The sequence below is a fragment of the Oncorhynchus tshawytscha genome, linkage group LG17 (assembly GCF_018296145.1).
Source record: "Oncorhynchus tshawytscha isolate Ot180627B linkage group LG17, Otsh_v2.0, whole genome shotgun sequence".
Taxonomy (NCBI): Eukaryota; Metazoa; Chordata; class Actinopteri; order Salmoniformes; family Salmonidae; genus Oncorhynchus; species Oncorhynchus tshawytscha.
Window position 1 is genome coordinate 3,110,702 of NC_056445.1, and position 14,667 is coordinate 3,125,368.

General features: G+C 43.1%; 1 protein-coding gene across 1 annotated transcript in view; it reads left to right on the forward strand.

Annotated features, from left to right (window-relative positions):
• Positions 1 to 1,761: 1,761 nt before the first annotated feature.
• LOC112216706 (beta-1,3-glucosyltransferase) overlaps positions 1,762 to 14,667 on the forward strand; it is a 111,520-nt gene continuing 98,614 nt past the window's right edge. Inside the window, exon 1 of the mRNA XM_024376717.2 lies at positions 1,762 to 1,996. Coding sequence (XP_024232485.1) covers positions 1,933 to 1,996 — 64 coding nt within the window. The 5' untranslated portion in view covers positions 1,762 to 1,932. The remainder of the gene's footprint in view (positions 1,997 to 14,667) is intronic.

Genomic DNA, 14,667 nt, shown 5'->3' on the forward strand with positions numbered 1-14,667 from the left:
GTGAACTCCCTGGCCAATCATATCAATTTATCAACTACCTACCTGTAGAAAATAAATCCATCAGTACTTCGAACCTTGAGGGCTGGTGATTCTACTCTATTCTGGAGCATGGGAAGATTTAAGAGAACAGAATCAGTCAATTTATTCTGCAGACTGGTTTTGGCTGTAGCCTTAATTTGTCAGGAGCATGGCTGTTAGCTGTTGCTTTTCACCCAAGTATGTCACCTGCGCACAGATAACACTGTTACCACAACACTGTTCATTCCAACTGCTGCAAAGTGTGAAAAAAGATGGGATATTGGCTTGCATTGGTTTTGTGCCACACATGTTAAAAAGTTAGCATAGTGGCCAGGTAAACAAAACCAAAGCATGAATTGTGGTCTTACCTTATCCATATACTGCTTACAGGGAAAGGAAACCAATATATATTATAATTTTGTAATTCTGGGTGAAATTAGCCAAAATTGTTTTTTAATGTTTGACTTCAGGTTTGAGGGTAAAGGCCTATAGCACAATTTTTGTGAATGATTATGGATGATGAAATGGAACACGTCAAGTGTTTGTGTGTCCAACAGAGAACCACATTGTAAATGTGGCTATAGACACAATTATTATCTGATTTGTGGCTGTTACCCACCCACAACTTTATTTTTGGATCCAAATGATACAACAGCATTGTAGGGAGAAATGTAATACCGTCATAAGAATGCACTGCAACTCAAAAGCATGTAGACCGCAGCAGAAATCTCCTCAAGTTGTTTATACATTCTGTTAATTTGGGGAGGGGTGGGAACTAGGCATAAACACAACTTCCAATAAACAATTAACTAATTACAAAAGGCTAGATATGAGTCTCATTCCGACAGTATTAAGAAACCTCATTACAGCTAACCTCTCATACATTAAAAGCAATGAGAAAGAAAACATTATGATAGGGACCATATTTCAGAGTTGTGTGAGGCTACACTTTAAATGAAATTACATGAAGACTAAGTTTCTCATACACACTTATTTAAGTATTTTTAAAGACTTCATCATTGGCAGTGGGAAATAAAAATAAAATGTGGGGATCACACAAAATGGTTGCACAAAAATAACTGTGTGTAAACCACGCCCCCAAATATTAAAATGCCTCTGTTGGCCTTGGTAGGGGCTGAGCCTTGTTGGGCTGGTGTGGGCCATGTTGGGTAGATTTAGGATTGGTGTTGGGCTTGGTGGGGACTAGACTTTGTTGGGCTTGTGTAGGTGTATTTGGGATTGGTGTGGGCTAGCCTGTGTTGGTCTTGTTGTGGGCTAGCCCGTGTCGGGCTGGTGTGACAGGCTAGCCTGTCTTGAGCTGGTGTGGGCTCGCCTGTGTTGGGCTTGTTGTGGGCTAGCCCGTGCCCACCGAATACTGCATGGGGCCATGTATCCAGGTATTCCCGATTGAGGCCTAAATATTTCAGCACTACCCCTACAGACATAAATAGAGATTGATTGAATCTCTGTTATTGTAGACATGATGAATGTAGCTATCGAAATCTATTGTATAAAATGTTGTAATAAAATAGACCTAATGAAGCGTGCATGTTTAGCCTATGTTGCAAAGCTATTTGTGCAGGCTATCATCTAGTCAAATATTAATATAAATAAAGACAGCATTTTAAATTTAATTTGTTTCGCTTTGAAAGTTTTAATAGATACAATTGTGTCCACCAAAAAAGACGAAGTGCTTGTGTTATTGTAGCCTAGTCCGCACGACTATGAACAGTGCAGCATTTGGCCACAAGAGCGCGAGCCTGAGCCACACCAGATGAGGGGAAGGTGACAACATTCGCGTGCCTTTTAGTCCGATAGATTGTGGGTAAAGTAATACATTCCATTCCAAACACTGTCAAAGCCACACCGGAGGTTGTCAACAGTTTACTTCAGCATCTCTCTCCGTCTTGCACGATGATACCCGACAACCAAGATATCAGACACACAGTTGGTTTTTATTTCATTTTTCTGTCGTTCGGTAAGTATTGTTTAACTTGCCATTCTATTTGGAGTTATGCACATTTTACTGTTGCTTTGTGTGGCAAGTGGCTGCTTTAAGCAGAGAGTAGAGCAAGCACGGTGGCTCCATGTCTTGTTATGGGGACACCGTGTTGCACATCTTGGAAGAGCTAACGCTAGCTAGCCATGTAGCTAGTCAGCAAATGACTGGACATTGCGCATATTTGCATCAGGTTAGGAACTTAGAAACTCCTGATTGGAGAAGTTACACAGTCGCTAACGACTGCTGGTGTTAAATTGTGTTTTTAGTTAATTGTGAATTGCACAAACGCATGTTTTTACTAGGACAGCTAAGAACAAGCTGTGGAAGCTAGCTACTGTATATTGAGTACATTCTAAACTTCCTGACCAGGGGCATATTCTTTACGCCGATTCTGTTGTAAAACGTTTCTTAAACGGGAGTCAACGGAACGAAACAGGGAGGGACCTCAATTAATTTGTCCAATATAAACTCTGGTTTTGGCTCTGTTTGCTTCGGTTTGGTTCTTACGGTAAACGGTTTCTGTAATGAATACGCCCCAGTGTTTTGCTGGCTGCTGAGTGCGCAGTTTATGGTGTGCAAGTTTGCTTACATTCTATGAAAATTACTTTTAAAATTGTAACTGTGCTGTTACGTTTGAATAGCTACATTGTACTCATTGATTACTCCGACCAATAGCTCAACGTGATGGATGTGCGACGCAATTAGCACAGCGGCTAACTGTAAATTAGGTCTCATATTGCATCATTATTCTGCCAATAAAAGTTCAGGTAACAGATTAGCAATACCTAAAGACTGCAGCCAGGAATAATGCATTATGATGTGGTTATGCATTGTAAGACTTGTCATATACATGTATGACCCATAGGTATCAATATGATCAAGATCCATGAACCTGACTAAATACTATTTGTTAAATAAGAATGTTATTCAGCAAACCTGGGTTCAAATACTATTTGACATCTTTAAGTACTTTGAGGGGCTGGTTTCCTGGACACAGATTAAGCATAGTCCTTGACGCTATCCAATGGATTGTAATAATTTGTTGGTAAAAAAGTGGAGGTTTTAAAACATGTTTTAATTTGCTCCATGGCTCAGGCAGCCAAGTGTATGCTATGGTGAAAGCTGTTTGGCTCAGCTAAAGATGATCTATTATATTGCTCAGCTCAGATGCGACTTGTTAAGAGGAATAACTTTGCTGGTGTTTCTAATTAATAAACAATGCCATGCTGGTGGGTGGTAACATTCAAATAAAACCCAGCCCTCAAAAGAACCACAAACTGAAAAGTATTAGCACATCATATCATGGGAAATACACGGCATTGGCATGGCAAATATCAGAAGTTTCCACTACAGATTTCCCACTTCAACCACAAATATCATACTTTGACTTAAAACAATGACTTATTGACTTAAATTCTTGTGCAACATCACGGGTAGGCTAAACTATAGGCATTGTCTTTCAGCTGAATTTTTTTAAATTTCTGCTCTTGTGGGGATTTAATCAAATAAGATTTGAACCCAGGTCTGCTATTCATTATTCACCATAGTGGTTACAGATTATCTCACCAATTGTCCACGCTGTACTAACAGCCTCATGAGCATTAATGTAATTGTTGAATGGTATAAGTGAATAGAGTAGATTTTACAAGAATGTATCTGTAACACCACAGTTTTGTAGATTAGCCTATTGTGTGGGCAACCAACTCACTTCCTTGTGGTTATTGTCCTGCCTGAGATTGGAAGATTGGGAGTTCGATCCCTGGCCTAGTCATACCAAAGACTGTAAAAAATGGGTCCCAATGCATCTCTGCTTGGCACTCAGCAGATGGATTGGCAGGGGTAAGGTCCCACGATAGACTAGCATCCTGTCCAGGGGGTATATTTGTACATCAAACTGCCTCACGCTACAGAAACAGGATATGGTTCCTGCTCCTATGAGCTGTTCTGGCTCCTACCTACGTATGAGCAGATCATTGCCTTGCTGTGGTTCAAGCAGATCTGACCCTGCCATTTAGTTAAGTAAAAAACTGAGGGATGAGGAAATGTAACCACTTTCAAATTCATAGGCGGAGCTATGGATGCAAATCCTGGCTAACAGGACTCCCGTGCTACACAGTGAAGATTCAGTTTGTTGGTGCACTATTCACACAGCAATTGGCTTGAGTTTTGATTGGTTCTGTTTTTTCCCCCTGGGGATTGAGAACTCTCCATGTTTGGATTTGAAATTCCCACAGTTGTATTGGAAGGGGGGGTTGCTCGGTGTGTATGTGGTTGTCCATGTGGATGTTTGAGTGTGAAATAAGGGGAACTAATCAGTAAAAAAGTACAGCCCCAGCAACTTTGTTTTTTTTTTGTGGACGAAATGGATTTGAGGTGCGTTGAAGTGTGGTTAAAAAAAAATGTTCAGTACATATTCTGCTGTTCTATTGCGTGAGCAATGATGTCTGAGGGAAACAAACTGTGTTTGTTTTTTGAAGTAACTTCTTTGTTGTTTATATCCCAAACGGATGTGGCAGTTTCACCATTAAGGATTCCAGCTTTAAATACACTGCTCAAAAATAAAGGGAACACTTAAACAACACAATGTAACTCTAAGTCAATCACACTTCGGTGAAATCAAACTGTCCACTTAGGAAGCAACACTGATTGACAAATGTCACATGCTGTTGTGCAAATGGAATAGACAACAGGTGGAAATTATAGGCAATTAGCAAGATACCCCCAATAAAGGAGTGGTTCTGCAGGTGGGGACCACAGACCACTTCTCAGTTCCTATGTTCCTTGATGTTTTGTCACTTTTGAATGCTGGCGGTGCTTTCACTCTAGTGGTAGCATGAGACGGAGTCTACAACCCACACAAGTGGCTCAGGTAGTGCAGCTCATCCAGGATGGAACATCAATGCGAGCTGTGGCAAGAAGGTTTGCTGTGTCTGTCAGCGTAGTGTCCAGAGCATGAGGCGCTACCAGGAGACAGGCCAGTACATCAGGAGATGTGGAGGAGGCCGTAGGAGGGCAACAACCCAGCAGCAGGACCGCTACCTCCGCCTTTGTGCAAGGAGGAGCAGGAGGAGCACTGCTAGAGCCCTGCAAAATGACCTCCAGCAGGTCACAAATGTGCATGTGTCTGCTCAAACGGTCAGAAACAGACTCCATGAGGGTGGTACGAGGGCCTGACATCCACAGGTGGAGGATGTGCTTACAGCCCAACACCGTGCAGGACGTTTGGCATTTGCCAGAGAACACCAAGATTGGCAAATTCGCCACTGGCGCCCTGTGCTCTTCACAGCTGAAAGCAGGGTGACACTGAGCACGTGACAGACGTGACAGTCTGGAGACGCTGTGGAGAACGTTCTGCTGCCTTCAACATCCTCCAGCATGACCGGTTTGGCGGTGGGTCAGTCATGGTGTGGGGTGGCATTTCTTTGGGGGGCCGCACAGCCCTCCATGTGCTCGCCAGAGGTAGTGTTACGAATCCCTTTTGGCCCGACAGTCTAGGGGGGGGATGGTAATGAGACCCGTAACATAACTCATGCAAATTATTATTGTGACAAAGTAAAAGTGTGAATGAAATAACCACGACAACAGAAATCTACCGTCAAACTCCAGGTTTATTTATAAACACACGGTAATGGGGGGGAGCAGGAAAAGGGTCTGAGCTGGACCCAAGGAAAGAAACAATAAATATACAAAAACACCCCTAAGCTAGACTAGCCTACTTTAACAACAGCTAACTAACTAACCGAAAAATACAGTGGGTGGTCCGCCCAGTTCTAACTAGTGTATTTAACAAAGTTCACCTACGGGTAGTGTATGCCCATGGGCGACTTGTCTTGGTTTCCCCCTTTTCCCACCAGCAACAAACAAACACCATAACCAAAAACAATACTCACAGGTGATGACAAAGTGCTATGGAGGTGCTCAAACAAAAGAGAGCGGTTAAGACACAAAGCGAGTGTGAAACACAGAGACCTACAGACATGGCATTTACAGAGAGATTGAGCTCAAGAGCAAACAAATGATGGGGTTTTTAAACCATGGGGAAGGAACTGTGATAGGGTAGGAAATAGGAGGAGGTGTGTCTTCTGATTGATGATTGATTGTTGACTGATTGGGGAGTGATGATTTTCACCTGTGAGGGGAGAAGGAGAGAAAAGAAACACACACACAGGATACACACACAGGATAACTGTATCCGTAACAGGTAGCCTGACTGCCATTAGGTACCGAGAAGAGATCCTCAGACCCCCTGTGAGATTATATGCTGGTGCGGTTGGCCCTGGGTTCCTCCTAATGCAAGACAATGCTAGACCTCATGTGGCTGGAGTGTGTCAGCAGTTCCTGCAAGAGGAAGGCGTTGATGCTATGGACTGGCCCGACCGTTCCCCAGACCTGAATCCAATTGAGCACATCTGGGACATCATGTCTCGCTCCATCCACCAACGCCACGTTGCACCACAGACTGTCCAGGAGTTGGCGGATGCTTTAGTCCAGGTCTGAGAGGAGATCCCTCAGGAGACCATCCGCCACCTCAACAGGAGCATGCCCAGGCATTGTAGGGAGGTCATACAGGCACGTGGAGGCCACACACACTACTGAGCCTAATTTTGATTTGTTTTAAGGACATTACATTAAAGTTGGATCAGCCTGTAGTGTGGTTTTCCACTTTAATTTTGAGTGTGACTCCAAATTCAGACCTCCATGGGTTGATCAATTTGATTTCCATTGATCATTTTTGTGTGATTTTGTTGTCAGCACATTCAATGATGTAAAGAAAAAAGTATTTAATAAGAATATTTCATTCATTCAGATCTAGGTGTTATTTTAGTGTTCCCTTTATTTTTTTTGAGCAGTGTATTTCTCTCATTTGCTGTTTTTCAGCAACAGTTTTTGACAACCATCCACCTGTACAGCCACCACCAGCTATAACAACCTTAAGGTCTGTCATTGGAACTCCATTCCCCCAGCTGGGGGGTTTCGATGCCAGTAGAGCCGCATAGGGCTACCTGCCATCACATCATCTGTCTTTGACGATCTTCCCTCGGACACGACGCCATACCTAAAACTATTTAATAAAATTCCATATTGCATTGCGTCTTTGTTCATAAAGCTGTACTCGATTTGAAAGGAAACTCCCAAAGTCATATTCTACCGTTATACTAATTTAAAGCAATAGTCATGTGTGGTCACCTAGATGATAATTTCAGCACCGTTCGCACTGCTTTGGGACAAGCATGGGGGACTCGTATTGATAAATCAATCGATGTCAGATTTTAGCATTCACTGAATCTCCGTTTGGCTCTTTGGTAACAATTAGGCTGGTAATATGTTAGCTAAGTTGAGGTGAATGCTCATGATCATCTTTATTCTAGTTTGCTTATATATTAGCTGATCAGAAAAATGTTCTACCATGTTATGTAGCATAACAAGTAGCCTGTCCTACATCTGACCAAAAGCTTGTCTGATAATCAATCATGTCGTACTCCTGACCAAAAGCTTGTGACTTGTCTAATAATCAATCAATGTGATTTTGTTTTTACTGTATCCCTGTCTGTATATTTGGTTAATTGATCTCTAGCTAGGCAAGTGGGGGTGGTAGCTCATTTATTTGTTTGTCATCTATCACTTATCAGAAACATTTAACATGCAATAATGTAGGGCTGGGCGATATGGACAAAATTGTGTGTGTCGAGAGCACTGGTTGAGAGAGAATTTCAGCAGCCAGCCGAGCAGCACCAGTGCACGTAGTAAAAACTTTTTACCAGTCATAGGTAGGCTGTTTAGATTGCCAGTATGCAGACACCCATTCCAACCCTTTTGCCATAAAACATATGAACACGGTAGAACTGATAAAACTGGAAAACAACTTTAGGGGCACTAGAATGTGTAGATAAAGTAAACTGCATTTTAATGTTGGTTTTCCTTATGGAATACCGTATCAAGTGAAGGGTTTTACGCATGCACAGTTCTTGGTTCTCGAGCGCTGAGCAAGTGGACATTTTAAATGGAAGTTATGGAACTCTCTCGCGTGCTTCTGTTATGGGAGAAACTCAACAATGAAACTGGCATTAAATGTGGAGAATGATACAGTTATGATACAGTTGCATCTGTTGGCCATCAAGTAGGCTATACTTTATATGCAGTTGTAGGCTACTGTAGCCTGAAATGACGATATCGCCGCAGCCATTGTGTAGCCTACCTGGAGCTGGCAAACCGATTGAATAAATAGCCTATAGCTTCAGTAGATGTGTGTTGTTAAGCAATTATTAATAGTCATGTTTAATTCATTAAATTGGAAGGTATCAATTGTGATCATGTTCACAGTTTTATTGCAAGTGTATCATTCTCCACATTTAATGTCAGTCTCATTTTGGATATTTCTCTGAAATTAGATGTTGGCCTATTAGGGGGCTATAGGATACCTGCATCTAGCTCAGCAAACCATAGTAAAGTTGAATAGTCAGTAGCCTATGCCTATTGTAATGACAAGTCAATCTTGCAAATATCTGGCATATAATAACTGCACAACTGACAGAAAATATCCTAACATTTGTTTTTTGAAGTTCGTCCCAGTGTTTCTTGCACAGAGATTTCAAGACCCTCTGTCCAACTTTCATCACTCAAACTCTTTATTGGATATATTTGAGGGGTCATTGGGCTAGATTTAGGTCTGGTATTATCAGGTTGAATATCTAATTATGTTTGCTCTGACGCAGTACATTGATTACCTAGCTAGTGATTAGCATTAATGATTAGCATTAGCGGCTAACAAGATTTAGGCCCAACTTGCTAAGAAAGGAGAAACTAGTTGTTTGCAGATGTAAGAAACACAAACTAGTAGTGTAAATATAAAACGCTAGTGGATTTATATTAAGAAGCAACGTGAAAACAGCACTGTTGTCATCAACATTGTTGCATGTGCTGCATTGACCATGCAGAGACTGAAGTTTTTTGTGGTCGAGGTTCAAGAAATGCACTTCTTCTTTGGTATAATCTCGTTGGCAACAATTATATGTGCATTCCGCCACCTACTGTACAGGTGGATAATAAAGATCTGAAACGTAGACCATTTGCAACTGGTTGAGGTGCATCCACCTCCATATCTTCAGAACTGGGGCCTCTTTCCCCTTAAACTCTCTTCACTGCCTCCACATAGGAGATTTGCTGTACAGCCCTGATCCTTGATACCTCAATCTCTTTCACCCTAACAGGCTGACTACATCGCCCGCATCGCGTGCACGAGCATTGCAAAATACATTTTGAAATCTATATATATTCAATTATTGCACCCACACTGCTCGCGCGCGACAACAAGTGTCTGCGTTGCTAAGGGCTAAAATAGTTGTTGCGACGCAGATTGCGCTGCAAGTCCTGCCTCTCCCATCGCCTCATTGGTTTATAGAAGCAGGTACCCACATGCCATCTCCTCATTGGTTATACCCACGTGGGTGACTGAAAGACGAACGAGGTCAGTAGCTGTACTGCACCTAATTTATGAAAGTTGCCAATCGCAATATAAAGTCAAGAGAAGAAAAAGGCTGGAAGGAGGAGTGATGACTAGAAACAATTCGGTTGACCATTTATGTGTGGATTAATTGGCGGAGTAGAGGACCTTGTACATTTCAGGTAAAATAACAACCCAATGTTTATCTCAGGACAAAATGGCTAGCAAGTGCAAGCAAGCAGGCTAAATTGCCATAAATGTTTAATGCTTTTCGACCTGTCCCCATATTAATATAATTGGTTTTGAGTTTATTTTGATATTTTAACCTGCGTGTCGTGATCGCGTTTGGTGTGGGGGGGCAAAATCAATTTATGCACGATGGCGCATGCTCGCAAATATGATCCCCACCACAGTTGCAACATTTTACATTCAGACTCTTCAAAAAAATATTCCTTCCATCTGCAAACACTTGACACATGGCCAAACGTTTTACACTTCTTGCATTGTATCTTATATATCCCAATTTTAGATGGAATTGTTGGAATTTGTTGCCTAAGATATTGATTATCAATGTCCAACGTGATGCCAGAGAACACCTTTTACCGGTGCCCTGTTCCGGAAATCAAAGCCGTCCACTTCATGCGTTGATTAATTTGCGAGCCACGATGCACGCTCCTTCTGCTCTTTAGAGACACATCATTGCATCTTTAGATGCAATCAAACTAACTCCTGGTTACTTTGATTGCATCAACTTTTCCCAACAGCGCCTTTAAACATAATCAAGCACTTTATTTTTTAAATAAAATAACGAATAAATAACTTAAATTTCTGCCAAACATCCATTTGAATAATTGCTCAAAAGACCCATATTTTGAATGCATGTTTGATTAGGAAAACATTGGGATCAGTTATGGGTCTACTTTCGATAGTTTACAAGGCACATTAGCAGCCGCAGGGTGGTCATAGGGTGTATTTTGTTAGGATGTATCAGCGTTAACAGATGCCATTGGAATATGGGCTTCTTCTGATACTGGTCTTGTGGATCATCATCAGCCTATTCATATCGCAATTTAAAAAATGTCAATCATCGGAAAAATATGTTTAATCAAGGCCACATTTCTCTGGCCCAGCCAATATTGTAATCCTGGTGCCGCTAGTGTCTGCAGCTGCTGCGGCTGAAAGAGACGTAGTACGCTAAAAGGTGAATCCTGGTGCCGCTAGTGTCTGCAGCTGCTGCGGCTGAGAGAGAACCGTAGTATGCTAAAAGGTGAATCTTGGTGCTGCTAGTGTCTGCAGCTGCTGCGGCTGAGAGAGAGACGTAGTACGCTAAAAGGTGAATCCTGGTGCCGCTAGTGTCTGCAGCTGCTGCGGCTGATGAGGAGAGCCGTAGTACGCTAAAAGGTGAATCCTGGTGCTGCTAGTGTCTGCAGCTGCTGCGGCTGAGAGAGAGACGTAGTACGCTAAAAGGTGAATCCTGGTGCCGCTAGTGTCTGCAGCTGCTGCAGCTGCTGCGGATGAGGGAGAGCCGTAGTACGCTAAAAGGTGAATCCTGGTGCCGCTAGTGTCTGCAGCTGCTGCAGCTGCTGCGGCTGAGAGAGAACTGTAGTACGCTAAAAAGGTGAATCCTGGTGCCGCTATTTTTAATTTCACCTTTATTTAACCAGGTTGGCTAGTTGAGAACAAGTTCTCATTTAAAACTGCAACCTGGCCAAGCTAAAGCAAAGCAGTGCGACACAAACAACAACACAGAGTTACACATGGAATAAACAATAAACAAGTCAATGACACAGTAGTCTATATACAGTGTATGCAAAAGGCATGAGGAGTTAGGCAATAAATAGGCCATAGGAGCGAATAATTTAAATTGAGCAGATTAACACTGGAGTGATAAATGAGGAGATGATGATGTGCAAGTAGAGATACTGGTGTGCAAAAGAGCAGAAAAGTAAATAAAAACAGTATGGGGATGAGGTAGGTTAATTGGGTGGGCTATTTACAGATGGACTATGTACAGCTGCAGCGATCGGTTAGCTGCTCAGATAGTTGATGTTTAAAATTGGTGAGGGAAATAAAAGTCTCCAACTTCAGTGATTTTTGCAATTCGTTCCAGTCACTGGTAGCAGAGAACTGGAAGGAAAGGCGGCCAAAGAGATGTTGGCTTTGGGGATGATCAGTGAGATATACCTGCTGGAACGTGTGCTACGGGTGGGTGTTGTTATCGTGACCATTGAACTGAGATAAGGCGGAGCTTTACCTAACAGACTTATAGATGACCTGGAGTCAGTGGGTCTGGTGACGAATATGTCGCGAGTGCCAGCCGACTAGAACATACAGGTCGCAGTGGTGGGTGGTATAAGGTGATTTGGTAACATAATGGATGGCACTGTGATAGACTGGATCTAGTTTGCTGAGTAGAGTATTGGTAGCTATTTTGTAGATGACATCGCCGAAGTCGAGGATCGGTAGGATAGTCAGTGTTACTAGGGTAAGTTTGGCGGCGTGAGTGAAGGAGGCTTTGTTGTGAAATAGAAAGCCGATTCTAGATTTGATTTTGGATTGGAGATGTTTGATATGAGTCTGGAAGGAGAGTTTACAGTCTTACCAGACACCTAGGTAGATATAGTTGTCCGCATATTCTATGTCGGAACCGTCCAGGTTGATGCTAGTCGTGCGGGCGGCGAACGGTTGAAAAGCATGCATTTGGTTTTACTCGTGTTTAAGAGCAGTTGGAGGCCATGGGAGGAGTGTTGTATGGCATTGAACCTCGTTTTGAGGTTAGTTAACACAGTGTCCAAAGAAGGGCCAGATGTATACAGAATGGTGTCGTCTGTGTAGAGGTGGATTAGGGAATTGCCCACAGCAAGAGCGACATCATTGATATATAAAGAGAAAAGAGAATTGAACCCTGTGGTACACCCATAGACTGCCAGAGGTCTGGACAACATGCCCTCCCATTTAACACACGGAACTCTGTCTGCGAAGTAGTTGGTGAACCAGGCGAGGCAGTCATTTGAAAAACCAAGGCTATTGAGTCTGCCTATAAGAATACGGGGATTGACAGAGTCGAAAGCCTTGGCCAGGTCGATGAAGATGGCTGCACAGTACTGCCTTTTATCGATGGCGGTTATGATATCATTTAGTACCTTGAGCGTGGCTGAGGTGCACCCGTGACCGGCTCGGAAACCGGATTGCACAGCGGAGAAGGTACGGTGGGATTCGAAATGGTCAGTGATCGGTTTATTAACTTGGCTTTCGAAGACTTTAGATGGGCAGGGCAGGATGGATGTAGGTTTGTAACAGTTTGGGTCTAGGTTGTCACCCCCTTTTGAAGAGGGGGATGACCGCGGCAGCTTTCCAATCTTTAGGGATCTGAGACGATACGAAAGAGAAATTGAACAGGCTGGTAATAGGGGTTGCAACAATGGCGACGGATAGTTTTAGAAAGAGAGGGTCCGATTGTCTAGCCAGCTGATTTGTACGGGTCCAGGTTTTTCATTTCTCTCAGAACATCTGCTATCTGGATTTGGGTGAAGGAGAAGCTGGGAAGGCTTGGGCGAGTAGCTGTGTGTGTGTGTGTGTGGGGGGGGCTGTTGGCCGGGGTTGGAGTAGCCAGGAGGAAGGCATAGCCAGCTGTTGAGAAATGCTTATTGAAATGTTCGATTATCATGGATTTATCGGTGGTGACCGTATTACTTAGACTCAGTGCAATGGGCAGCTGGGAGGAAGTGCTTTTGTTCTCCATGGACTTTACAGTGTCCCCAAACCTTTTGGAGTTAGAGCTACAGTATGCAAATTTCTGCTTGAAAAAACTAGCCTTTGCTTTCCTCACTGACTGCGGTGTATTGGTTCCTGACTTCCCTGAACAGTTGCATATCACTGGGACGATTCGATGCTATTGCAGTCTACCACAGGATGTTTTTGTGCTGGTCAAGGGATGTCAGGTCTGGAGTGAACCAAGGGCTATATCAAATCAAATTTATTTATATAGTCATTCTTACATCAGATGACATCTCAAAGTGTTGTACAGAAACCCAGCCTAAAACCCCAAACAGCAAGCAATGCAGGTGTAGAAGCACGGGCAAGTATACCTGTTCTTAGTTCTGCATTTTTTTGAACGGGGCATGCTTATCTAAGATGGTGAGGAAATTACTTTTAAAGAATGACCAGGCATCCTCAACTGACAGGATGAGTTCAATAGCCTTCTAGGATACCTGGGCCAGGTTGATTTAGAATGGCCTGCTCGCAGAAGTGTTTTAGGGAGCGTTTGACATTGATGAGGGGTGGTCGTTTGACCATGGATACAGGCAATGAGGCAATGATCGCTGAGATCCTGATTGAAAACAGCAGAGTATTTGTGTATTTGGATGTGTATTTGGAGGGCAAGTTGGTCAGGATAATGTCTGAGGGTGCCCATGTTTATGGATTTAGGGTTGTACCTGGTGGTTTCCTTGATAATTTGTGTGAGATTGAGGGCATCTATCTTAGATTGTAGGACTCCCTGGGTGTTAAGCATATCCCAGTTTAGGTCACCTAACAGAACGAACTCTGAAGCTAGATGGGGGGGCAATCAATTCACGAATGGTGTCCAGGGCACAGCTGGGAGCGATGGGGGTTGATAGCAGGCGGCAACTGTGAGAGACTTATTTCTGGAGAGATTCATTTTTAAAATTAGAAGCTCAAACTGTTTGGACATAGACCTGGAAAGTATGACAGAACTTTGCAAGCTATCTCTGCAGTAGATTGCAACTCCTCCCCCTTTGGCAGTTCTATCTTGACGGAAAATGTTGTAGTTGGGTATGGAAAGCTCAGAATTTTTGGTGCCTTCCTAAGCCAGGATTCAGACACGGCAAGGACATCAGGGTTGGCGGAGTGTGCTAAAGCAGTGAGTAAAGCAAACTTAGGTAGGAGGCTTCTCATGTTAACATGCATGAAACCAAGGCTTTTTCGATTACAGAAGTCAACAAATGAGGGTTCCTGGGGACATGCATGGCCTGTGTTTACCTCCACATCACTCGAGGAACAGAGGAGGAGTAGGATGAGGGTACGGTTAAAGGTTATCAAAACTTGTTGCCAAGAGCGTTGGGGACAGAGAATAAAAGGAGCAGATTTCTGGGCATGGTAGAATAGATTCAGGGCGTAATGTGCAGTATGGTGGGGTGCAGGTACAGCAGAGGTAAGCCCAAGCACTGGGTGATGATAAGAGAGG